General features: G+C 34.6%; 1 protein-coding gene across 1 annotated transcript in view; it reads right to left on the bottom strand.

Moving 5' to 3' along the window:
* Nucleotides 1-26,081, bottom strand: part of Gbe1 (1,4-alpha-glucan branching enzyme 1) — a 260,442-nt gene that overhangs the window by 201,733 nt on the left and 32,628 nt on the right. The window contains 1 exon segment of the mRNA XM_047565518.1: nt 895-1,064. Within this exon segment, the coding sequence (XP_047421474.1) occupies nt 895-1,064 (170 nt within the window).

Raw genomic sequence — 26,081 nt, 5'->3', positions numbered from 1 at the left:
AAAAAACACCTACAACACATTTTAATTATTCTTCATATAAATTTTCAAATAAAAAAATACTATTGTAATTTGTGAGCTGATTAACATGCATTTTCTTTTCCTTTAAGTTTGGTACAGATTTTCTAATTCATATAATGCTTGAAAAAAATAATAACTTTCTTCTTGTTCAACTATTGTCAGAAAAAAAAAATAAAGACAAGGCAAAAAGATACACGACACTTTAATTTTTTTTTTTTTTAAAAAAGGAATGGTTAGTTAAGGTCCCACTAGGTTTTTTTTTAGTTTGGTTTCCTGAACTATCGTGCTTTCTGTAGCACTAGTTCTGTCAAGTTAACAGTGCAGATGACAATGCTGAGAAGATATTTCTCATAGAGTTATGGGAACAGGAAAACCAGAAGATCTGAATGATGAAGGTTACCCTCTAGACAAAATTTTTACTTTTATTGAAGACTCAAGGGTATAAAGCTGAGGAGTATCCAAGAACTTTGATGCCAACAATTCAGGAACAAATGCTAAAGGGGGTTTATGCCAGTATTTTCACCCACATTGCAAACATTTCTATTGGTTTTGTCAGACTTGTCAATTTACTTGAGTAAATTTGGAGCTGAAATCCTAATACAATTTTTCTGATAAACCTTTTTATTTCTGGTACATGTTATTACAGCACATGGTACATGTTATTACAGCACATGAAGTTTTTTCAGGATACATGTGTCATACTATAGCACAAGCAGTTGTACTACATGAAAGTAAATATTTGATAGCAGCACTATCTGCAAAGTCAGATATTTATTTGTAATTATGAATTTCATATATTGAATACATGAAATATACATCTAAGTTTTAAATAGCAAAATAAAATTCTAATGACTTCAATGATTTCAAAATACTTACTAAAGTCTCCTGTGAGAAAAACTCCTTCTGCTCCTGGGGCCCATTCTTTGCAGTATAAGCCACCATCACCACATTTGTGGACGCCAAATGATTCGTAGCCTCTGGAAAACTTATCAATACCACCTTCATTCTGTCCAATGTTGCCCAATATTTCGCTAAACTTCTTATACCTTTGAAAAAGTACAAAAGAAAATAAGTTAAAAAATTGAATAGCTGTCCAAATGGGAAACCATAATTAACTGCATTAGTCTTATAACAAAAAATCATTGAAGAGGAATTATATAAATAATTTGTGGGAGGATGTTACCTGGTAGGATATCAAAATTGTTATATCAAATTAACCAAACAAATTCAACTAATTTTTTTTTGTATTTTCAAGCATTTGGGTATAAGAAATATAATGGCTATAATATTATATGAATCTTTTAAAAACCAGAATAACAATTTCTATGTCAATGCTATAATAAAGAGAATCCCTACTCTCTCTCCCATGACTTCTAAGAAAATGAAAGTAAAATAACAAAATCCAGCAAGAAAAATAAAATTATCCTATGTCAGGGTTTTGAGAACTTTCCCATTAAGGGCAGAGGGTGAATATTTTAAGCTTTTCCAGCCATATGGTCTTCTCACAGCTACTCAATCATGTCTCTGAAGCATGAAAGGGGCCACAGATAATACATTAATGAGCAGGCATGGTTGTGTCCCAATAGCACATTGTCTACAAAAATAGTTGGGTCGTTTTGGACCTGAAGACTATACTTTGCCTTATCCTAAAGCATCTAAGCAAGGCAAGAACATATACCATATCAACAACAAAAACCAATGACCATTAGAAGAAATTGAAGATTCCCAAACAAGACCAAGAACAGCACATGGTTCTCCACACCCTCACCATTCCCCCCATATTCAATATTGATGCATCAAAAAGGATGCCCATCTTCATTAATTTCCCCCTGTATATAGGGAGAAGCAAACTAGGAAGAAACTGTTGAAGTAAAAATGTGGCAGGTGTTCTCTGCCAAAAATGAAGGTGACAAAACTACAGAATGAATTGGGAAATGCATACAGAATGAATTGGGGAATGCAAATAAGATTCTGAGCAGCTCCTCCTCACACCTATGAACTCTATGAAAAGTGCCATGAGGGCTGGGTTTGTGGCTCAGTGGTAGAAGTGCTTGCTTGACATGTGTGAGGCACTGGGTTCAATCCTGAGCACCACAGAAAAATAAATAAATAAAATAAAGATATTATGTCCATCTACAACTAATATATATATATATATATATATGTGTGTGTGTGTGTGTGTGTGTGTGTGTGTGTGTGTGTATATATATATATATATAAAAAGAAAAATGTTATGAATCCAGATGGGGATATAGATGGAACAAAATATGAGAAGCTGACTAACAAAAAAAAAAAAACACCAACCTAGCTGAACAAAGAATTTTTTACAGATATTTCATACCATGCAGCAACTTAATTAAAAATGAATTCAAAAAAGTCAGATAAAAGATTATATGACCAAACAACAGAATGAGAAGTTCAATGAGACTGAAGGAACAAAATATGTTGCTAGAAAATAATAAACAAATTAGAATTAGCAATAATAAATGTAAAATGAACAAATAGTGGAAATTAAAATAAGTAGAGAAGGAAAAACAAAGAATTGATTAAAATAGAGATAGCTGGTGACTGAAAATTAAATGACTATAAAAGATACAAAACTGGAAATTTTTCTTTAAATACAAAGTTACATCCTCATATTAAAAAAAGCATGGCACATATCAAGAAAAATTTGGGAAGCAAACACACACCAAACATATCATAATTTAAGCTATTAAAATTTAACAGCTAAAGAAATATCTTCATAGACTAGTAGGTAGAAAAAGGAAACGGCACATTAAAAGCAAAAACATAAAGCCAAGGTCATATAATTCTAAAAAAGAAAAGTGGTAATGTAAGAATGTTATAAAAGACAAATTCCAATATAAATGTAAGAGATTTTATAAAACAATCAAATTTAAAGAATGGTTTTAAGGCAAAAAGACTAATGAATCATTCTTGAAGAAAAATTAACTTTTTCATTGAAAGTTTAACAATCAAATGACTAAAAAAACAAACATACAGGAATAGACACTGTAGGAATATGGCTGAGTATTTAATATAGAACCATGGAAACCAATTGTGGAACTGAGTCAATGTGATCATAAAATCTAAACCCCATTTGAAAAAGTAAAAATATTATTTTTAAAAAAAAAAAAAAAGCAGTGAAAGGGAGATAGAATCATATAGTAGTCACTTAACACTGAGTAAAATTTAAGGCTATCATCATAATACTTTTTAATCCCATTATTCTTAGATGGGCACATGGGAATAACAAATATCAAGATAAAGAAAGTTATAGAAGAATTTCAACTATTTTTTATTTCATTTAGTTTCATTGTTTGAAATAAAATTAAATTTAACACATTTATTTCACTCATGTTTTACTATATCATTTCTATCAGGTTTTTTCTCCACTAATAAGCATAAAAAAATAACAAGAAAGATATTCCCTTAATATCAGTGACAGTTTTACTCTTTTTTTGATGAGGTTATTTTATACTTTCTCCATTACATTGTTCTTTTTATGTTTAACAAATAAGTACCATCTTAAGAAAATTAAATCACGGTGTTCCTAAAGCAATATTACTTTTTCATTATGAAAATAGCTAGATACTCCCATAAATATTCATAAAAATTTTACTTAGCACATAAGAACTACGTTCAGAAAATTAGGGAAACTTAAGACATTTGAAATATATCTATGGAACAAAACTGAGTTTCTGAAATAGTATTGAGTAGACACCAAAATTAAGTACACAATAAAAGGACCATTCAAGGTAGTAAGGAAAGAATGGTTTATCCAATACAACACTGGAATTTACAAATCTGTCATAAAAAGTGAATCTTTAAATAATTTCCAGAGATCAAAATTATAAATATTAATTTTTTAAAAATAAAACCAAACATTCACAGAAAAGTACCTAAAATTTAAAAAAACAAAAAAGATTTTCAAACTCCTATATAACTAAAACTTCATTTTCCACTAAAAGACCAGTCTGAGCAGACAGGGTACAGTTTGGTCAAAAAGACATTCTCAAACATTTTGTTGAAATGTAAGTTAGACAACAATTTGGCATCAGCTATAAAGATTTCAAAATACACACTCTTGAAGTAAGGAATTCCTTCTTTAGAAACTTACCCTTTTGGATATATCACATAGGAAGCAGACACTTACGTGTACAATGACATTCATTACGGCATTATTTGTAATAACAAACCAGAGGAAAAATATCCCCCTACTCACAATGGAAAGCTGGCTGAATAAACTTGTGAAATATCGAAACAACAAATTCCACAAGAGTCACTAAGAAGAATGAGGTAGAATAAAATGTGTTCATATGAAATTATGCCCTAAATAATCCCAGTCTCATGAATAGACCCTATTCCAGGGTACACAAGGTTGGCCTTAGAATATGGGAAACAGCAGAAAATAAGAAACTGCTGGATGGAAAGTGGAAGCCCATTCAAAAGCTACAGCCTCTATTTCATAGCTACAGATCATTGTTAGCAATCAGTAATAATTCCAAAATGGGATGGGGGGGGGGGAACCTCCAGACTTTCTATGAACTCTTTTTTTTTTTTTTTTTTTATTTATTTTTTTTTTTTACGTTTACATAGGGTAATGATGTTTATTTTATTTTTCCCCTCCCCCCCACCCCTCCCACCCCTCCCACCCCTCTTTTCCCTCTACACAGTCCTTCTTTCCTTCATTCTTACCGCTCTCCTTAGCCTAACTCTAAACCTAACCCTAAACCTAATGCTAGCCCGTCCCACCCCCATTATATGTCCTCATCCGCTTATCAGCGAGATCATTCGTCCTTTAGTTTTTTGAGATTGGCTTATCTCACTTAGCATGATATTCTCCAATTTCGACCATTTGCCTACAAATGCCATAATTTTATCATTCTTCATTGCGGAGTAATATTCCATTGTATAAATATGCCACAGTTTCTTTATCCATTCATCAACTGAAGGGCATCTAGGTTGGTTCCACAATCTGGCTATGGTGAATTGAGCAGCAATGAACATTGATGTGGCTGTATCTCTGTAGTATGCTGATTTTAAGTCCTTTGGGTATAGGCCAAGGAGTGGGATAGCTGGGTCAAATGGTGTTTCCATTCCAAGCTTTCTGAGGAATCTCCACACTGCTTTCCAGAGTGGCTGCACTAATTTGCAACCCCACCAGCAATGTATGAGTGTTCCTTTTTCACCACATCCTCGCCAACACCTATTGTTGCTTGTGTTCCTCATAATCGCCATTCTAATTGGGGTGAGATGAAATCTTAGGGTAGTTTTGATTTGCATTTCCCTTATTACTAGGGATGTTGAACATTTTTTCATATATCTGGTGATTACTTGTACATCTTCTTCTGTGAAGTGTCTGTTCATTTCCTTAGCCCATTTGTTGAGTGGATTATTTGTATTCTTGGTGTAGAGTTTTTTGAGTTCTTTATAAATTCTGGAAATTAGCGCTCTATCTGAAGTATGGTTGGCAAAGATATTCTCCCACTCTGTAGGCTCTCTCTTCACCTTTCTGATAGTTTCCTTTGCTGAGAGAAAGCTTTTTAGTTTGAATCTATCCCAGTTGTTGATTCTTGCTTTTATTTCTTGTGCTATGGGAGTCCTGTTAAGGAAGTCTGATCCTAAGCCAACAAGTTGAAGATTTGGACCTACTTTTTCTTCTATAAGATGTAGGGTCTCTGGTCTGACTCCGAGGTCCTTGATCCATTTTGAGTTGAGTTTTGTGTAGGGTGAGAGATAGGGGTTTAATTTCATTCTATTGCATATAGTTTTCCAGTTTTCCCAGCACCATTTGTTGAAGAGGCTATCTTTTCTCCATTGCATATTGTTGGAACCTTTGTCTAGTATGAGAAAATTGTATTTATTTGGGTTTGTGTCCATGTCCTCTATTCTGTACCATTGATCTACCTCTCTATTTTGGTACCAATACCATGCCGTTTTTGTTACTATTGCTTTGTAGTAGAGTTGAAGATCTGGTATTGCAATACCCCCTGCTTCGCTCTTGCTACTGAGGATTGCTTTAGCTATTCTAGGTTTTTTATTCTTCCAGATGAATTTCATAATTGCTTGCTCTATTTCTGTAAGGTACATCATTGGGATTTTAATTGGAATTGCATTGAATCTGTATAGCACTTTAGGTAGTATAGCCATTTTGACGATATTAATTCTGCCTATCCAGGAACATGGGAGATCTTTCCATCTTCTAAGGTTTTCTTGAATTTCTTTCTTTAGTGTTCTGTAGTTCTCATTGTAGAGGTCTTTCACCTCTTTTCTGAGATTGATTCCCAAGTATTTTATTTTTTTCGATGCTATTGTGAATGGGGTAGTTTTCCTAATTTCTCTTTCTGAAGATTCATCACTTATGTATAAAAATGCATTGGATTTATGAGCATTGATCTTGTAACCTGCTACTTTACTGAATTCACTTATGAGTTCTAAAAGTTTTCTGGTGGAATTTCCAGGTTCCTCTAAATATATAATCATGTCATCAGCGAACAGGGATAGTTTGAGTTCTTCTTTTCCTATTCGTATCCCTTTAATTTCTTTGGTTTGTCTGATTGCTCTGGCTAGAGTCTCAAGGACGATGTTGAATAGAAGCGGTGAAAGAGGGCATCCCTGCCTTGTTCCAGTTTTTAGGGGGAACGCTTTCAGTTTTTCACCATTTAGAATGATATTAGCCATGGGCTTAGCGTAGATGGCCTTTATAATGTTTAGGAATGTTCCCACTACCCCAATTTTTTCTAGTGTTTTGAGCATGAAGGGATGCTGTATTTTATCAAATGCTTTTTCTGCATCTATTGAAATAATCATGTGATTCTTAACTTTAAGTCTGTTGATATGGTGAATGACATTTATTGATTTCCGAATGTTGAACCAACCTTGCATCCCTGGGATAAAACCCACTTGATCGTGGTGCACTATCTTTTTAATATATATTTGTATGCGATTTGCTAAAATTTTGTTGAGAATTTTTGCATCGATGTTCATTAAGGATATTGGTCTGAAATTTTCTTTCCTTGATGTGTCTCTGTCTGGTTTAGGTATCAGGGTGATATTGGCTTCATAGAATGAGTTTGGTAGGGTTCCCTCCTCTTCTATTTCATGGAATAGTTTGAGGAGTATTGGAATGAGCTCTTCTTTAAAGGTTTTGTAGAACTCGGCTGAGAACCCATCTGGTCCTGGACTTTTCTTTGTTGGTAGGCTTTTGATGACCTCTTCTATTTCATTACTTGAAATTGGTTTATTTAAGTTGTGTATGTCCTCCTCGTTCAGTTTAGGTAGTTCATATGTCTCTAGAAATTTGTTGATGTCTTCGAGGTTTTCTGTTTTGTTGGAGTATAGATTTTCGAAATAGCTTCTAATTATGTTTTGTATTTCACTCGTGTCTGTTGTGATGTTTCCTTGTTCATTCCGAATTTTAGTAATTTGAGTTTTCTCCCTCTTTCTCTTTGTTAGTGTGGCTAAGGGTTTATCAATTTTATTTATTTTTTCAAAGAACCAACTATTTATTTTGTTAATTTTTCCGATTGTTTCTTTTGTTTCAATTTCGTTGATTTCGGCTCTGATTTTAACTATTTCCTGTCTTCTACTACTTTTGGTATTGGTCTGCTCTTCTTTTTCTAGTGCTTTGAGCTGTAGTGTTAAGTCGTTTATTTGTTGATTTCTACTTCTTTTTTTGAATGCATCCCATGAAATAAATCTTCCTCTAAGTACTGCTTTCATAGTGTCCCAGAGATTTTGATATGATGTGTCTTTGTTCTCGTTTACTTCTAAGAATTTTTTTATTTCCCTCCTGATGTCTTCTGTTATCCATTCATCATATAATAGTGTATTATTTAGTCTCCAGGTATTGGAGAAGTTTCTGTTTTTTATTCTGTCATTTATTTCTAATTTCAATCCATTATGATCTGATAGAGTACAAGGTAGTATCTCTATCTTCTTGTATTTACTAACAGTAGCTTTGTGGCATAAAATATGGTCTATTTTAGAGAAGGATCCATGTGCTGCTGAGAAGAAAGTGTATTCATTCTTTGTTGGATGGTATATTCTATATATGTCCGTTAAGTCTAAATTGCTGATTGTGTTGTTGAGATCTATAGTTTCTTTATTCAATTTTTGTTTGGACGATCTATCCAGTGGTGAGAGAGGTGTGTTAAAATCGCCTAGTATTATTGTGTTGTGGTCTATTTGAATTCTGGAATTGAGAAGGATTTGTTTGACGTACGTGGATGAGCCAATGTTCAGGGGCATAGATATTTATGATTGTTATGTCTTGCTGATTTATGCTTCCCTTAAGCAGCATGTAATGTCCTTCTTTATCCCTTCTGACTAGTTTTGGTTTGAAGTCCACATTATCTGAGATGAGGATGGATACTCCAGCTTTTTTGCTGTGTCCCTGTGCATGGTATGTTTTCCCCCATCCTTTCACCTTTAGTCTATGGGTGTCTCTTTCTATGAGATGAGTCTCTTGCACGCAGCATATTGTTGGATTTTTCTTTTTAATCCAATCTGCCAGTCTGTGTCTTTTGATTGATGAATTCAGGCCATTAACATTCAGGGTTATTATTGTGATATGATTTGTATTCCCAGTCAATTGACTCATATTTGTTTTTGACATGATTTGGTTTCTCCTTTATTTGGCTATTCCTTTAGGCTAGCACCTCCTGTTGCTGATTTGCATCGTTGTTTTTCATCTCTTCCTCATGGAATATTTTGCTGAGAATGTTCTGTAATGCTGGCTTTCTTTTTGTAAATTCCTTTAGCTTTTGTTTATCATGGAAGGATCTTATTTCATCGTCAAATTTGAAGGTAAGTTTTGCTGGGTATAAGATTCTTGGTTGGCATCCATTTTCTTTCAGGGCTTGGTATATGTTGTTCCAGGCCCTTCTAGCTTTTAGGATCTGGATTAAAAAATCTGCTGATATCCGTATTGGTTTCCCCCTGAACGTAATTTGGTTCTTTTCTCTCATAGTCTTAAAATTCTGTCTTTATTTTATATGTTAGGTATTTTCATTATAATGTGCCTTGGTGTGGGTCTGTTGTAATTTTGTATGTTTGGAGTTCTATAAGCCTCTTGGACTTGGTTTTCCATTTCATTCTTCAGATTTGGGAAATTTTCTGTTATTATTTCATTGAATAGATTGTTCATTCCTTTGGTTTGTTTCTCTAAGCCTTCCTCAATCCCAATAATTCTCAAATTTGGCCTTTTCATGATATCCTATAGTTCTTGGAGATTCTGTTCATGATTTCTTACCATCTTCTCTGTTTGTTCAACTTTGTTTTCAAGGTTAAATATTTTGTCTTCAATGTCTGAGGTTCTGTCTTCCAGGTGTTCTATCCTATTGGTTATGCTTTCTATGGAGTTTTTAACTTGGTTTATTGTTTCCTTCATTTCAAGGATTTCAGTTTGGTTTTTTTTCAGTATCTCTAACTCTTTATTGAAATGATCTCTTGCTTCCCGTATTTGGTCTTTTAACTGTTGATTGGTGCGATCATTTAATGCCTGCATTTGCTCTTTCATCTCCTCCTTCAATGCCTGCATTTGCTCTTTCATCTCCTCATTAGCTTCCCTGATCGTTTTAATTACGTACATTCTGAACTCCCTTTCTGACATTTCTTCTGCTGTGCTGTCATTGGGTTTTATTGATGTAGTATCTAGGTTTGTTTGGGACATTTTCTTCCCTTGTTTTCTCATAATGGTCAGTTGTCAGTGGGACCCTGAGATATTGCAGTTTTCCACTATTGGCTTATAGTGTCCCAGTAGATTTCCAGTGTATCACCTCCCAGCCTTCAGTAGCCTGATGTCTTGGAGGAATCTGATAAAGCAGCTCATTCGAAGAATACTGCCCCTAGCCCCCTACTGGTTCCACGTTTTGGAACTGGCTCTGTGCGGAAATGCTCTCACTGTGGGCCTGCACCGTGCAGCTGGCCGTGTGGGAAGAGCCCACTGCCGGAGTGTGGAAGACTACCTTGGGAAGACTCAAGCTGCCCTGCCCGGCTCCGCTAAGCCACCTCTATCTGGGCCTGCCACCCGGGCTGAGCTTTACCCAGTGGGCAGACTCACCCGTGGCTCTATTTTAGTCCGAGTCTCTCTATGCCTCCCCCTCTTAGCTCCTGGGTTCTGGAGCGACCAGGGGTGCAGTCTCCCTCTAGGCCGCCATCTTGGATCTCCCCGTGAAGAGAGCCCGCAGCCAGAGTGGGCAGAGCCGCCTGAAGAGGTCTCTGGCTGCCCTGCCCTTATCTCTGAGGCTGCTTGCAGATCGAGGCTCTCCGCTGGTTCTTTGCAGGAGTACACTGCGCTGCAGCGGCTCCGGTACTCAGAGCCTGCTCTGTTCAGAAAGGCTCTCACTAGCGGGCCAGTTCCGTTCCGAGAACCTGGAGAAGCTGGCTGTGTGGGCGGGGCCCACCGCCGGAGTGCGCAGGACTGCCTGTGGATGACTCTAGCTGCCCTGCCCGGCTCCGATAAGCCACCTCTATCTGGGCCTGCCACCCGGGCCGAGCTTTACCCAGTGGGCAGACTCACCCGTGGCTCCACTTCAGTCCAAGTCTCTCAATACCTCCCCTTCTTAACTCCAGGGTTCTGGAGCGACTGGGGGTGCAGTCTCCCTCTAGGCCGCCATCTTGGATCGCCCCGTGAAGAGAGCCCGCAGCCAGAGTGGGCAGAGCCGCCTGAAGAGGTCTCCGGCTGCCCTGCCCTTATCCCTGAGGCTGCTTGCAGATCGAGGCTCTCCGCTGGTTCTTTGCAGGAGTACACTGCGCTGCGGCAGCTCCGGGACTCGGAGCCTGCTCTTTTCAGAAAGGCTCTCACTCCTATGAACTCTTCTTAATTTAAATATTAGTAACTGTTTCAAAATACTAAAATACTCACCTGGACAAACTAAATCTATGGATCTGGTGGAATACCAATGCAAACTCTTCAAATCCTATGAGAAGTATTTTTTTTTCAATCTGTTTCATATATCAACTATACTTTCCTGTATAAGGTAAATCTAAACTATATTAAATGCCACAAATAGTAACAAGGAATAAAATGATCAAATGATATGACATAATCAACAAAAATATCTGAACTTAGGGCAAAACTTTGCACACATACACATTGCAATGCAAAGAAAATTACTGATTTCTTAAAAAAGCATACACTTGGAAAGCTGAATAAATGTAATAGTTTTACTGTTGATGTGGTTGTAAATACTTTAAAAACACAGTTTTAGATTTAAGTTTAAAAAGTAATCATTCCTAAAAAGTTTCATAACGTATGTTCAAATGTTCCATTTGGTAAAATTTCAATGAAAACAGGATTATAGCATCATATTACTTTAACTAAATATCTTGACTTCCCTCAAGGTCAGCCCTATAGCTTCTGATAGAGGAATGCACATTCCACTTTGAAATCACTGTGGCTCAAAGAAGAAAATGCCTGAGGATACAGCAAGCTCATCATGCCTGTGCCCTCTCGGGCTACAGTAGTCTCTCTTAATATTTTGCTGAGAATTTATAGATATTTAAAAACTAGGTCAAGTTTTTCATGACCAACAACACAGAATGAAGTTAATATAGGAACTAGTATTTTGTACAGATACAAAAAATTGTTATAAATATTATTAGACTTGATCTCTACATTGATATTTTTAATCCCCTTTTTATGAAAGAAAAGATAAGAGTCACAGATAAGTACATAAGTTACCCAAGGTCAAGAAGGTAAAAAGTAGTAGAGGCATATCATCAACAATCACAACAGGTATATTTAAATCTCAAATTAAAAGTCATCTTTTGAAGTCTTATACTTAGAATTATTAATCTTAAAATTAAATAATGAATGCTGGATAATAATAATAGCTTAGTCTCTAGGGGGAAAAAAAAGTCTAGCTTTAAATCCTAACTCTGTTACATGCTATATGTGACCTTGAACAAGTCACTTAATATGTTTTTCTTATTTTCTTCCCTTCTAAAGTTGGGAGAAAACTCATAGGTCACAGGGAATCAATGAAATCAGGGTGGGAGCCTTACCCACTATAGCCAACAAGTGGTCAATAAATGTTAACTGTAAATTTTCTCCACCTGGAAGTGGCAGCACTTTATTATACTTTAAAAATGTGTCAATTTTTATTGATTTATAACATTTCTTTTGATTTTTAAGGTACATGTTAATTATCAGGAAACATTAAGATTTTTCCCCTCAAATTCCAAGTGTTTGAGAATACCTACCAATTTTTCTCTGCTAGAAAAAGAATTATAGATTCAGGCATACTAACATATAACACATACTAGATACTCCATATTGATTTAAACGTGTAGTTATGTAATGTCTGGGAGAATGTTAAGTAGGTTATATTGATGGGGGGCAGTTTCTATAAGGAAGCAGCAGGAGACAAAGATAGGGAAGAAAAAATAAAAACAGGCTAAACTCTGTGTTCTGGAAGATGATTCATCCTAGATCAGCACTGAGACTCTAATTTCAGGCAGGGTTGTGAACACAGGAGATATGTCAGGGAAGATGGATCATGCCTTATCTAGAAATGTCTTGGATGTAGAATCCATTCCCAAGGGCTTCTGAGTGGGCCTAAAACTCACGAAACCCCTCAGGGAAATCCGTTCTTTGCTAGCTTAATTTTTGAGATTTAATTTTATTGGCCACTTCCTAGGGGAGACTTAGTTTACAAGCAAGAAAAAGAAGAAATAAAAGCTCAAGAGGAAATTTTAATAGCTAAGAAGGATGGAAACAAGATTAAAGAAAGGGGAAGTAGCATTTTGGTTTACTTCAGTTTTAAGAAAAATAGATTTTTAAATCAGTCTTTAAAAAGTCTTTGGGTATCTAGCAAAAACTTTCTTTTTTTAAGGAAAAGTATCCAGAATATGCAAAATTATTCATATATTACAGCTGTGAAATGAGACTTTAAAGTGAATATTTTGTTTTCCAAACAAGAGCAATTATTTAACTATAAAAAGAACATGTTTATTGCTATATAAAGATATTTATTATATGCTACTAATATGGTTATGAACAAGATCCTTGTATCAAGATGTTCCTCAGTCCAGTGGAAAACACTGTTCAAACCATGCTTGTCAGGTTGAAGCAGAAATAAGTGAGAGTTAACACAATAAGAACTAAGACAACAGGAAGGAATTAGAGGTTCTGAGAGAAGGAGATAAGCAAAGGCTTTAGGGAGTGGCTAACACTTGAGTTACATTTTGAAGAATGAATACTTGAGTTACATTTTGACAGCTGGAGAGAAGACAGAAAAGAGTATTACATATGTAAAAATTAGGTGGTTCTTGTCCACATGACAACTAACTATATGTAGTCAGAGCAGAAGAATGTGGAGGGATCCTAGAAAAGGTGATTTTCACTCAGATAATAAATTGAATAAAAAATAAAAACCCTTAAAAGTCTTATAGTGGAGACAACTGACATAATCAGAGACATGTTTTAAAGGGATTAGTTTGAAAGATGAATTTTGGTAGGGAGAATCCATAGATTAATGGAGTCTTTATTAAACAGACTATTAAAAATACCATTATTCTTTTTTATACAAGATTGAGCAATGGAAAGAGTTTTAAAACTGACATCACAGTATTCATGTATATTAGTCAGTTTTGTGTTACCACAATGAAATACCTGAGGCAATTAACTTTTTAAGTAGAAGAGGCTTACTTAGCTTGTAGATTTGGAGATACAAGTCCAAGAATTGGTGGCACCTTTAGTTTGGCCTCTGCTGAGGGCAGCTTATCATTGCAGGTGCAAATGTAAAAGTAAAAGGGTCAGATCTTGAACCAGTGCTGAGAGAGAAAAAGAAAGTCTGGGGTCTCATGATCCCTTTCAAGGGCAAGCCACAATGATCTAAGGAACTCTCACAAGGTCCCACCTCCTAAAGGCCTACATTGCTTCCCAATGCCACCATCCTGGAGACCAAGTCTTTACATATACATATATATATATATATATATATATATATATGAACTGCTGAAGAACATTCCATTCTACAGCAATGTGATTTCTTATTTTTAAATGTTATACTTTATTATTAATATTCAAATGTCATTACACCAAAATATATGCATAAATTTTCAAAATTCCATTTCAATTTTTAGTATCATTTCCTATCTGCAACCAGTTTAGCATTATACTCTTGACTTCATCTGTCAGAATGGGAACACTTAGGAACAGGTGACAAGAAGTAGTGAAATCCATCTATTTATTACACAAACATTAGTGAACATCTACTGTTTATCTTATACTAACCTAGTCATTGAGGAAAGAGATGAAATACAAAGTTCATGCCTTTAAGACATTTTTTATTGTAAGTGGGAGACAGAACAGCAGAAAACATTTTACAGGGCATTGATAAAGCCTTAACATATGCAAGCAGCCAGACTATTAATTCCACAAAGACAAGGTAAATTATCTGTTCTGGACCCTGACATATTCCAAGCACCAGAAAGATTGGCACCTAGTATATACTTAGAGAGCACCTATTATTGGCCAGATTGTCTCTAGACAATAGTGATAAAATGGACAGAGTTACGTTTCAGATTAGATTATTATGCCTGAATTTGAATCCCAATCCCGCCTTTTAATAGCTGTAACTAAGACCAAATTTCCTAATCTGAAATGACAATAATAAAACCTACCTCATAAGGTTACTTTGATGATAAAAATAATGTACCTAAATCTCTTAACATAATACCTTTCACACGAAATTAACAAATAAGCATACTATTAGAAAAATAGAAGTATTCAGTAAGATTTTGGGATTTGAGATCAACACAGAAAAATCAAAAGCCTATTAAAATATAAGAAAGACAAAATTCACTATAATTCTACTATACCTAGTATATGTACATCCCTGATTCACTCAATCCCACTGACCCTCCAAGCCTCAAACTCTGGTTTAACTCTGGTTTACAAAGGTTGTGATTTGCAAACAACTCAGATAATTTCAGTATCTGAAAGACACCTGGAAGAGGTCAGATACTGCAAGTTTGTGAGCTCAAGCTGTTCTAAACAACTACCATAGACAATGGTTTAGACAACAAGCAATTATTTCTCACAGTTCTAGAAACTGTGACATCCAAGATCAAGGTTCCATCAGATCTATGTCTGGAGAATGCACTCATCCTGGTTTTCAGATGTCTGTCTTCTCCTTGGATCTTCACATGTTAGAGAAGAGAAAAACAACAAGATCTCCTCTGTGCCTTCTTATAAGGATTCTAATCCTATCATGAAGGCTCCACCCTCATGGCCAAATTGCCTACCAAAGGCTCCATCTCCAAACAAAATTACACTGGATTTTAGGGTTTCAACAAATGTGGATACAAATAATCAATCAAAAGCACTACAAAATGGATGTGTGGGGAAATAAAGACCCCACGGGGGCAAATTCTGCCTAGTAAGAAAGAGAAAATGAAAAGAATCTTCAATCAATTCCTTATCCTTCCTCCTTAATGTCCTATATGGCAAACAAATTAGCTATGTAAGAAAATATTTTAATCTTAAGAATTCATTTTACCAACATCGGTGTATATCAAGACCAAGTGTGTGGTTCTAAACAGATAAATAACAAATGATTACATAAAAATAATTTTTTGTTAAAATTGAGAGAATGGGAGGAAATGAGGTCAATTCAAAATTGTTCTCTTTTAAAGTCAATACTATTTAAAATACTGTCCTCAAACTAAAGAGTGGCTATTATTTATTAATTGTTCTTTCCTAATTCTGGTACTGAGACAGATGTAAGTAGGTCAGGGGAGACTGTTGCTGAAATCCTTCTACGTCTAAATCCCACAATTTTTTTTAAACATGTTCCTATTTAATTCATTAATTGATACAGTCTATTTAGTAAGCATTATATGATTCATTTCTTTTAATAATAAAGCACTTATTTCTAGAAGTCTATGTTTACCATAATGGAAATATTATAAGGTTAAAGACAACTTAAACAACCAACTATATAGCCATTAATGTAAACATATTTTGACTTCTTAACAGATTAATTAATTATAATAAATTAACAAAATGTAGCTAGAAATTAATTTTAATCACTGTGCCTTGTCTCATGGTTGCAAGCAAATTAATAATATATTGCCCTTGCAGTTTACCAAGGTATGATTAATGGTCAATATTAAAATTTCTGGGTTCTTCTGGCAAAGTGAAAACCTGACTAACTAGAAAAAAAAAAATCATCTGAATGCAATAAATCAGAATTACTGAAGGTAAGCCCTGTGAGATGGCCCATCTGGTCAGGCCTAGAAGTGTCAAGCATTGTCCCAAGCACTTGAAGCTGCCAGCCTCTTTATCAGCCTCTCTCTTTCCAGTCACGCTCCTGTTCACGTCTTTGCTACATGCTCTGCTGATTACCTTGGAAAAGGGCAATGCTGTAACTGTTCAACTGACCTTTCAGTTTATTTTCTCTTGTGTAATATGAAACATGAGCTAACACAGTCTTAGTCTACTGATTTCTAGGAAGAATTCTGACTTAATGTTTCAATGGTCTTGGCTCAAATAGCAGTCTGCTCTTCTGTGTTCAGGTTTCTCTTTTTGGAAAAATTATATGGTAAACACCAGAAGTATGGGTTAGACAAAAGCTCTGTGTCCTCTACTGACCACAATCTTGCAACAGTATGTTCCTGAAAATATATGGTCAACTAACATGTTAGGAAGCAATTTCAAATTTTTAAGTTATTACTAGAACCTTGCTTTCAATGCGACTTTCACTGTATCAAGAAATTAAAAACAATGATGTTTCCTTTTTTTGTGTGTGATGCTTAATCAAACACCATTACCCTATGTAAATGTATGATTACACAAATGGTATGCCTCTACTTCATGTACAGAGAAACAAGATGTATCCCATTTGTTTACAATAAAAATTAATTAAAAAAAAACAATGATGCTTAGGTCTCTTCCATGTTTTGATAAGAATCTATTACTCAGACATTGTAAAACACAGGAATCTTACTGTTACTCAGACACTGTAAAAAATTCTATACTCACCAAAAAATAGTGGAGAAATTTAAGGATTCAAAAAGATACACATTCTAGAGCTGAATCTAAGGTACTGTCCATGTGACCTTTGGAAAGATAAGTACACAAAGGTTTTTTTTTCCATAAAATTAAAAGGCTGAATTGAAATGCCCCCTACAAATATAAGAACCTGTAATTCATACTCTCAACTTCTCTGATATTCTGCCTGCCCATAGGCCTGAAAGCAAGGGAACCAGCTGACCATAGACTAAAACTATAGTCAAAATAAAACTTCCCTCCTTTTACTTTACCTCAGGTATTCTTCACAAAAACAAAACAGAAAATTGACACCAAAAAGGGGGGCAGTCATTACTGTGACTATGGATGATACTGTGGTTCAGAAGCCTTTGGAACTGGTTTATAGAAGGAGTTTGGAAAAGTGGACTAGAAAATCTCTAAGCAGAACTTAATGGACAATTCTGATAGGAGCGCAGAGGACCAGAATGGTGATAGGAATGTGGGCCATTAAAAAGTCAAGAAGTTTGCTCCAAGATAAAAGGAAAAATGCCTTGATGCCATCTCAGGAATTGGAAGACACCACACACTGCAAGCTCAAGGGTATAAACATGAAAACTCCTTTGAAAAGAAAGCACCCAGGATGCCCTCCTCACACTGGTCCAACTGGAGAATTGACTTCCCAGAATTCATCGCCCACATTAGGCTGTAAAAGCACTCAAGAGATCACTGCATCCAAAGTTCCAAGGAGGAACTATCTACTGCTTCTACTAGCAGCAGACATTGATGTTATCCATGAGGCAATGGATTTGCAAGCAAGCAGAATGCAAGACTTTTGGAATCATAACCTGGGAAGCCAGGCAGCATATGGCAGGAAACAATTCCCACAAGAAGCTCCTGACAAGATGAGAGTGAGCTGTGAAAGTGAAACAGGGGCAACAATGGAGATCCAATAAGTTTGAGGTGCCAGTAACATCAAGCACCTGAAAAGGGAAACAGGTTATAAGCAGAGCTGCCCCAAGAGAGAAGCCATGTGGGACTACAGTAAGCAAGGTGATAGGGGGAGGCCCACCCAAGCACTCTGGAGCTCACATCATGCCACAATGTGAACAGGGTATTGGTCAGGTGGCTTAAGGATTTAATATTTGCCCTACTGAGTTTCAGTCTTGATAGATCTGATTCCTCTTTGCTATTTTCCTATTCCTGCCTTTTGGAAAGGAGATGTTTGCCCTGTGCCATTGTGTTTTAGAAGTATGCAGTTTTATTGATTTGATAAGAACTCACAGCCACGTCTTCCATGAGTTTCACAGATGACATTGGCCGTGAACTTCTGAGCAATGCTGGAACTTGTAAAGACTGGAGTACTCTTGGGAGATGAACTGAATGCCTTTTGCATTGTGAGATGGACAAGAGCAGGGACTAGGGCAAAATATGTTGTTTGGATTTTAAGTGTCCCCTGAAAGCTCCTGGTTAAAGGCCTTATTGCCGGCTGATGGCACTACTGGGAAGTGGTGGAAACTATAGGAGGGGAGGCCAAGTTGGATGAAGTAGGTCATTGAAAGCATGCTGTTAAAGGGTATACTGGAACCCAAGTCCCTTCCTCCCTTTCTTACTCTCTCTTCCTCCCTCCCTCTCTCTGCTTCCCAGCTGTCATGAGGTGAGCCATTTTGCTCCAACATATGCTCCTGTCACAACATTTCTCCCTCATCACTGGCCCAAAATCAATGCAGCCACTTAACTATGTACAGAAACCAATAAAACCATGAGCCAAAATAAATCTTTCCTGCTTTTAAGTTGCTTATCTCAGATATTTCGTCACAGCAATGCAAAGCTAAAAACTTGATGAGTATGAATCAATTTTCATTTTGACAATGGCATATGACACACTAAATGAATACATCAAAAAAATCCAGGAAGATGAATATATATGGAGACATATGTATGTATGTGTATATATATATATATATATATATATATATATATATGGATATATAGAGATATATGTGTCTAAAATATCCACATTTTTTGGACTAAACAGTGGTGAAATATCAAAGGTATATCAAACATTCTACCAGTTCTTTTACTTTACTGAGGGGGACAAAGTTTTCAAAATTCTATCTGCTACAAAACTACAAAGATCAAAGAGCTTTCACAGGACTCCCAACATATTGGCAAGCTCTCTTTTAAGTTAAAAATATTCAAGTGTTATATCTATATCAATAAAAGTCACACTGTATCACAAATACATGTGTTTATATACACAACATATATAAATATGCATCTATATGTATGTATGTAAACACATGCACACAAACACACATTTTTTTTTTTTTTTTACCATAACCTAGCACAGACCAAAGAGAATAGCTCTGGAATTACAACAAAGGTTTGCAAGTACAGTGGTCTTCCATACTGTTTTTGTGTTTCATGATTTATTAAAATTTCTCCTAAACTGCATATTTTAGTCTCTTAAATAAAGAGCTGGAAATGAAATACAGTATTTAAATATTGTTGAGCAACATTTCTCTGTGGGTTGTAGAATGAAGTATAGACATAAAATAATATTTATGACTATCACCATATCATCAAGACTCCTGCACCAAATTAAACCACTATAAGCCAGACTATAATGCTATAAGCGGATTTGAACAAATATCGAAAGTTAAATTCCATGAAAATACAACCAAATCTGTTTGTTAATAATATCATCCTGACTCTAATTTAGTAACCTATTCAACATCAGAAAAAATAGAAATGTTGAATTCACCTAGACTTTCTACTGCTCAGGGCAATAGTTTTCCACTCTTGTATTTCCAAAGTGTTCTGGCCAAAGCACATACTGAACTGATCATTAACGTGGCCTATTCATAATCAAAGCAAGTGAAAACATGAACTCACACAGGTTCCTCATTACTTACAGGCAGGTTCACAAAAAGCTTTGACCGAACTTTCAAAATAGCACAATCGTGGTATTGCAAATTTCTCTGCTAACATTTTTTTTCTCTACTAGATTAAAATAAAAAGAAGGATTTTTTTTTCTTTTAATTTATGTGCTTATCCTTTTGTACAGTATAGGTTCTCTCAGCATGTGTGACCATGAAATGCTTATAAAAGGAGAAAAATCTCTTAATATAGAGTGATTTTAATATTTACCATCTATTATTGAGTATTTAATATGCACCTATCAATATGCAAAGTAATCTGCAAAAAAATATCTCTTGTAATTCTTTCAATTTTACGTTAAAAATTCTGTACTATTGCACATTTGAGAAACACAAGGATCAGAAAGGTTGAGTTACTGGACCAAGGTCAGTCAGCAAGCTATTGACAAAATTAAAAAGATCATTTTATGTTAAACTACATTAAAAATAGTCATACTCATAATAATGACTTGTAACAGTGATTAACTCAACTAAATTTCAAATCACTTAATAAATTCTCAAAGTTCTTATGAGAAATTTTAACTGTGAGGATTAACAACTCCACATAATATCTTCTAATTACTGAATATTGTCAATGGTTATCACATATATGATTTTATTGAATATATATGGAATTTTCATATATGAAATATTAAGATAAGATCTATATTGACATAAAAAGTGGTTCATAGCTTGCTCTACAATATGAAAAGGGAAGCAAGTTTAAAAATTTTGTTGTTCATTTAGTTATGGACATATATTAATGTATAGAAAAAATTATCTCAAACATTATATATCACAATGTATCTATGATCTCTTGATAATAAAGTTGATTTTTTCTTTTTTTTCTTTTCCTCTAGTTAAAAATGTAAAGATAATGAAGTAAATTATAAAAGAATCAATATTATCTTAAAGTTTGTTGTTTCAAAAATAATTTTTAAAGTTTTATGGTAGGACATGTTTAATCCAACTGTTTAACAAAAGTTCCAAAGTATTTATTGAATAGACGATGAAATAGGGATAAAAAATAAATAATAAACACTTACATCCTTATTAGTAATTCTGTTCAAATCATTAAACTGTAACTGTCCTAAATCAGTAAAATTACCAAGTAATCCTTACTATACTGCTGAAATCCAAAACATGAGATCCTTTAAGGCTCCAAGTTGATTGATTTTGCCTATATTCACTTCTCCCACCTGCTTTAGCCCATTTATCAATTCATTCAGAAAAATGCTTAGGCTTTAGGGCAAATACCTAGACACCCATGTTTGTACACACACACACAAACACACGATATCATGTGCACATACATGTAACATTCAACTTAAAACTCCATTACCTAATCAACTACTATTGGTGCTCCTGTTAGTTCAAGAGAATAAAATCTTTCTTAGAGAGAGAGAGAGAAAGACAGACAGACAGACTTAGTGTTTTTCTTTAAGAAATGACATTTTGGTAGGGATTTCTTGTGGTATCTGCTTATACCATAATTTCCTCAAGGATATAACATTGCAAGTTCCAAGGTATGTCCTTACTCATTCTCAAACTGTCAACCAATCCCATGCAGAAACTGACACATATCCTTAGTTTTAAAAGAAAAGTAATTTTATTTTTTAAAAATCTGCAATATCAAAGGTGTGATATTTAAATAAAAACTACCACTGAGAGGACAACGGAATAAACCATTCATTTTTTTATCTTATATTTTTTCTTTAAAAAAAAGTAATACATCTTAAATTACTTCACTCCCTGTTGCACAGTCACAGTGATAGATCTATTTTATTATTGTTTGCTTCAAGACCTATTTCCCTTCTTTCTTCTTACTTCCAGCAACATTCTTGAAACCAAGCTTACAAACAATAAATACTAAAAGCAGTGGCAATGAAGCATGACATACTCATTCTCTTCTAAGACTGGTTACCACCAGAGCACAAAAGTCCAGCTGTGCACTCTCAAGAGTAACATTATTTCTATTTAAAAAGTCCCAGAGAAGACAGAGGCAGTCATGTAATTATGCATCTGCAGCCATTCTATCTGCTCTGCCTCCTGCTTACAGCCAGCGTGCAATATTATGAAAAGCATTAGTCTTTCAGTCTCACAAATCAACTCCAAAATCAGAGCTTGAGCTTTTGCTGTATTTTTGTTTGTTTCACTTTCTTTGTTTTTATTTCTAATCTTTGGAAAACACTAGGTTTCAAATTCCCTCCTTTTAACTTGCTACTAGAATCAACACCTAAGTAATAATTGTACCCCATCAAGATCAGGGCAGCTCAACAACAGCACAGAAAATATGTTTGACATTTTTCTCCACAAGACTCCTTTCTCAGTTCCTTACAGGTTCAGTGAACATGGTTTTAATTGAGAGACGTCAGAATGCAACAAAAGATTTGAACTACAGGAAATATATATGTAGATCTTTAAAATATTTTATGCAACTCACTTCAAACAGAACTAGATTTCCAAATTCAATGAAAACAAAACCATTGGCTAGGACTTTCTTATCAACGTTCTATATTTAAAAAATAAAAATGCTTCCAAGTATCATAATAATTTCATTAAGCTACTATTTCCCAATTTTTTCCTATAGTTCTGTGGTATCAAGATGTATATTAAAATTATGATTTTCAACCAAATTCACCCACTGTCTAATATCTTTCTAGTTAACAAAAAGAACCACAGATATTTCAGGCAGAAAAAAAATGTTTTCTCCAGAGGTAAAGAAAAAACAAAAATCTCTGAATGATTATGATGTGTTGCAAAATTTCTTTCTAGCTTCCACAACTCCTCTACATAGTTCTAAAATCTCTTTGTAATCATAATGAAACCAGAGATTAAGATAAAACTAGATTCTCTACTTCTGTTGGTGGGTAAAGTCTACATGTTGCAGGCCTTTGCAGTAAAGCAAGTCTTTTTTAGCATTAATAACTAATCACAGTAGGAAATGCTTGCTGGTGTCATTTCCAAGAGTCACAGCTGGCAAAGCAGGAATTCTTCTCCACTACTATCAAGTGGACTGTTGCAGCATTAAATGGTGAGCTATGCCCATAATTTAAGTATTACCGTAGATCCAAGTAGCTCATCACAATTTCTTTCTGGGTTCTTACCTCTCAAATTCGAAGAATGAAATTCACAGACAATTCTGGAAGGAAAGAGTGAAAGCAGTAGGATTTATTCAAGTAAGATGGAAAGAAAACTCTTACAGGTCAAGAGGGGACCTGAGAGGGGTTTCCTCCTAAGTGTATTCACTCCTAAGTGTATTCACTCCTGAGTGTATTCACTCCTAAGTGTTCAGGGTTTTATATAGCTCATAGCCAAAACTACTGGTCAAAATTTATGCTAATCAGGTCTTGGAAAAGTACCAATAGTATTGATTAGTCCTTGAGTCAAGAACTTTCCTGTAACCTCTACTTGGTTCTGCCCCGAATTCTGTTTTCCCACAGTTCGAGAATAAAGGCTTGGATTCAATAGTACCTTAGGTTAGCAAACACTGATTTAATGATTTAATCTATATACAAAAAAATGTGGTGTCTTTCATTGAAAGAAAAAAATTCTCATTCATCAGAAACAAAATTTAATTTCCCAAAATAAGAAATACAAATCTAAAATTTGTTAAAAATTGAAAATACCTACAATTCTAAACACTATAAAACCAAACACTAATACTAATTTTAGAAATTTGAGTCACATAAATCCTCTAAAATCAAATGATCATATTTTAACATATATTATTCTTTAAAAGTATGTTTCTGTCAGTATAGTTCCTCTGCATTTGACCCAGTTGGGATTCTCATAAAAACCAAGATTTCTGATGTGTTCACAAACATACCTGTTACTGGACCCAATTATGGAGCTAAGGACAATATACAAGCAAGTAAACAGAAAAATTTGGACATCACTATTATATATTATTTTAAATGTCTATTGGTAGATATACTGCTTATTAATAAAATTTAGTTGAATTGATAATCATAAGGGATTTTTTAAAGCCTTATTAAGGGAATAAAAAGAATCACTTCAAGAATTCACTTTTAACAGATGTTTCAATTTTGGTAAATTCAAGTATATTTATTTTTCATACAATCATATTTTTCCTATCAATTATATTTTCTACCAATACATCCTCCTTCAGGAATTTTTTTAAAAACTGTAACTGACCTTAGGACTCTCCTAAGTCACATTGGTATTGAGGCTATATATGAGAAATGTTGCTTTTCTAAACTAGGTCTTTAGTTTCATTTTAAGAACAATGAAATGTTTGTCTCATGAGGAGAAGAGTTAGAGACCACTCAAAGAGTTATATATAGAAGAGTTACATAAAGAACTGAGTGATGCTAAGTAACACTGGAGCATTACATGAGCTACTTTAAGCCTGTGCCAACAAAGGGATTATTCCAAATGTCCCAAGGGTCACTGCTCAGAGCTAATGATGCCTACTTGGCTGTCAGCACCAAACAAAGTGGTATTGCCCAGCTATGCTGTGGCTATGCCTTGGTGACTTTCGTAAAGTTCAGCGGTGAGGGGTGATATGAGTAAGGGAGAGGATCTTGTTGGGGAATGGGGATCTTGGTTCCTTCTGTTCTCTTCTCTAAGGCAGAAATGATGACCATGGTAACATTTAATCAACCAAATTACCAAATTGAGGTAAATGAATGACTAGAAAACTTGATATTCTATAATAAAATGAAAAAAATGCATAATTCTTGGGCAAAATTCCTTTCTAACAGAAATTGTGCAGGTACCTCAGTCTCTTCCCTTAACACAATATGCATAACATCTGCCTAAAGGAGACCTAATGACCTTATCATTATTTGATAACAACTACATAGTCATAGATGACTTAATTCTACCATGAAAAGGAGGAAAATCATTAATTATATGATTAATTAGAGGATCTTTAAGCCAATAGATGGGAATTTGACCAAGGCATTTACAGAACAAAAAACTACTTTTTAAGAAGTATTGTCAATCCAGATTTGTTACTTTTCAAAATTTAAATATTTACAGATTAATTTTTACTCAGCTGCCATTTAGCAATCATTATATAATACTGTCAAATGTCTTCAATGCAACTTTTCAAATTATGATGAGAAACTTGTAAAAATTTCAAGCTAAAGTACAAGAGAATATGAATGTCAATATAAAATGAGACTCCCAGTAAAAATAGGAAAAAAGTAGGCAGTATATTTTTAAGCTTCTTTTGGAAGATAAATTCATGCTGAATAAATTGAAGTGACATTTGGTTTCTCATAATTCCAGCCTGTACTGATGGCCTCCTAAGTAACAGATTCTTAATGTAGCCTTTTTTCAACTGACACCCAGCCAGAATTGTCAAGGCAAAAGATTATTTTTAAAGACGCTCACATAATGATTATTTAGATTCATATCGTCTAATTGCATAGAATAGCAATTAACCCTTCCAAATATCAGTTACCAATAAATATTAGATTCCTGGTAGTACCACTTTTATTTGTATATAGATTAGCTGCTAAATCATAAATATTATAAAACTTTGCAAATGAACCAAAAGACATAAAACTATTCAAGGGGAAAGAAGGTAATGTCAAACTTTCTGAATTTAAAATGTCTCTTTGAGCAAGAATCTGGTTCATATACATATTACAGAAACAAAAACATCTGTCATCCTATTTATAATTAAATGTATTAAAAGTAATTTAAACTTTGTATAAAAAAAGTAATTTCTCAAGTAGGAACTCTGTGGGTAAACATGAAGAGGAACTATAATAATGCAAGAGAAACAAGCTTATTCCAATTATATTTATAAGCCTTCTAATTACTCTGGCCATAGATCTAGTTCAATAAAGAGAGATAATGGAAATAAAAAGAAATCACATCATCCAATTTTTCCTTTAAGAGCAGAGACACATAGGTGTTGACAGAAAAAAAAACTGGACAGAGTAAATGTGGCTAGCAATTAATAACTACTCTAGTCTAGATCTAAGGGTCTGTTACTCTAGACATTCATTGCAATGGAATATATTCTAATCACAGCTTAGCCACCAAAAGGTGGGAAGAGAGAAGAAAAGAGGGAAAGGAGACAGGAGGAAGAGAGTTTAAGAGGGAAGGAGGAAGAAGGGGAAAAAAGAAGAAATAAAATCCCTGACAAAAGAAAGGTTGCAATGAGAATAATCACTACTGTG

This window comes from Sciurus carolinensis, chromosome 9, assembly GCF_902686445.1.
Source record: "Sciurus carolinensis chromosome 9, mSciCar1.2, whole genome shotgun sequence".
Taxonomy (NCBI): Eukaryota; Metazoa; Chordata; class Mammalia; order Rodentia; family Sciuridae; genus Sciurus; species Sciurus carolinensis.
This window is presented reverse-complemented; position numbering and strand designations above follow the sequence as displayed.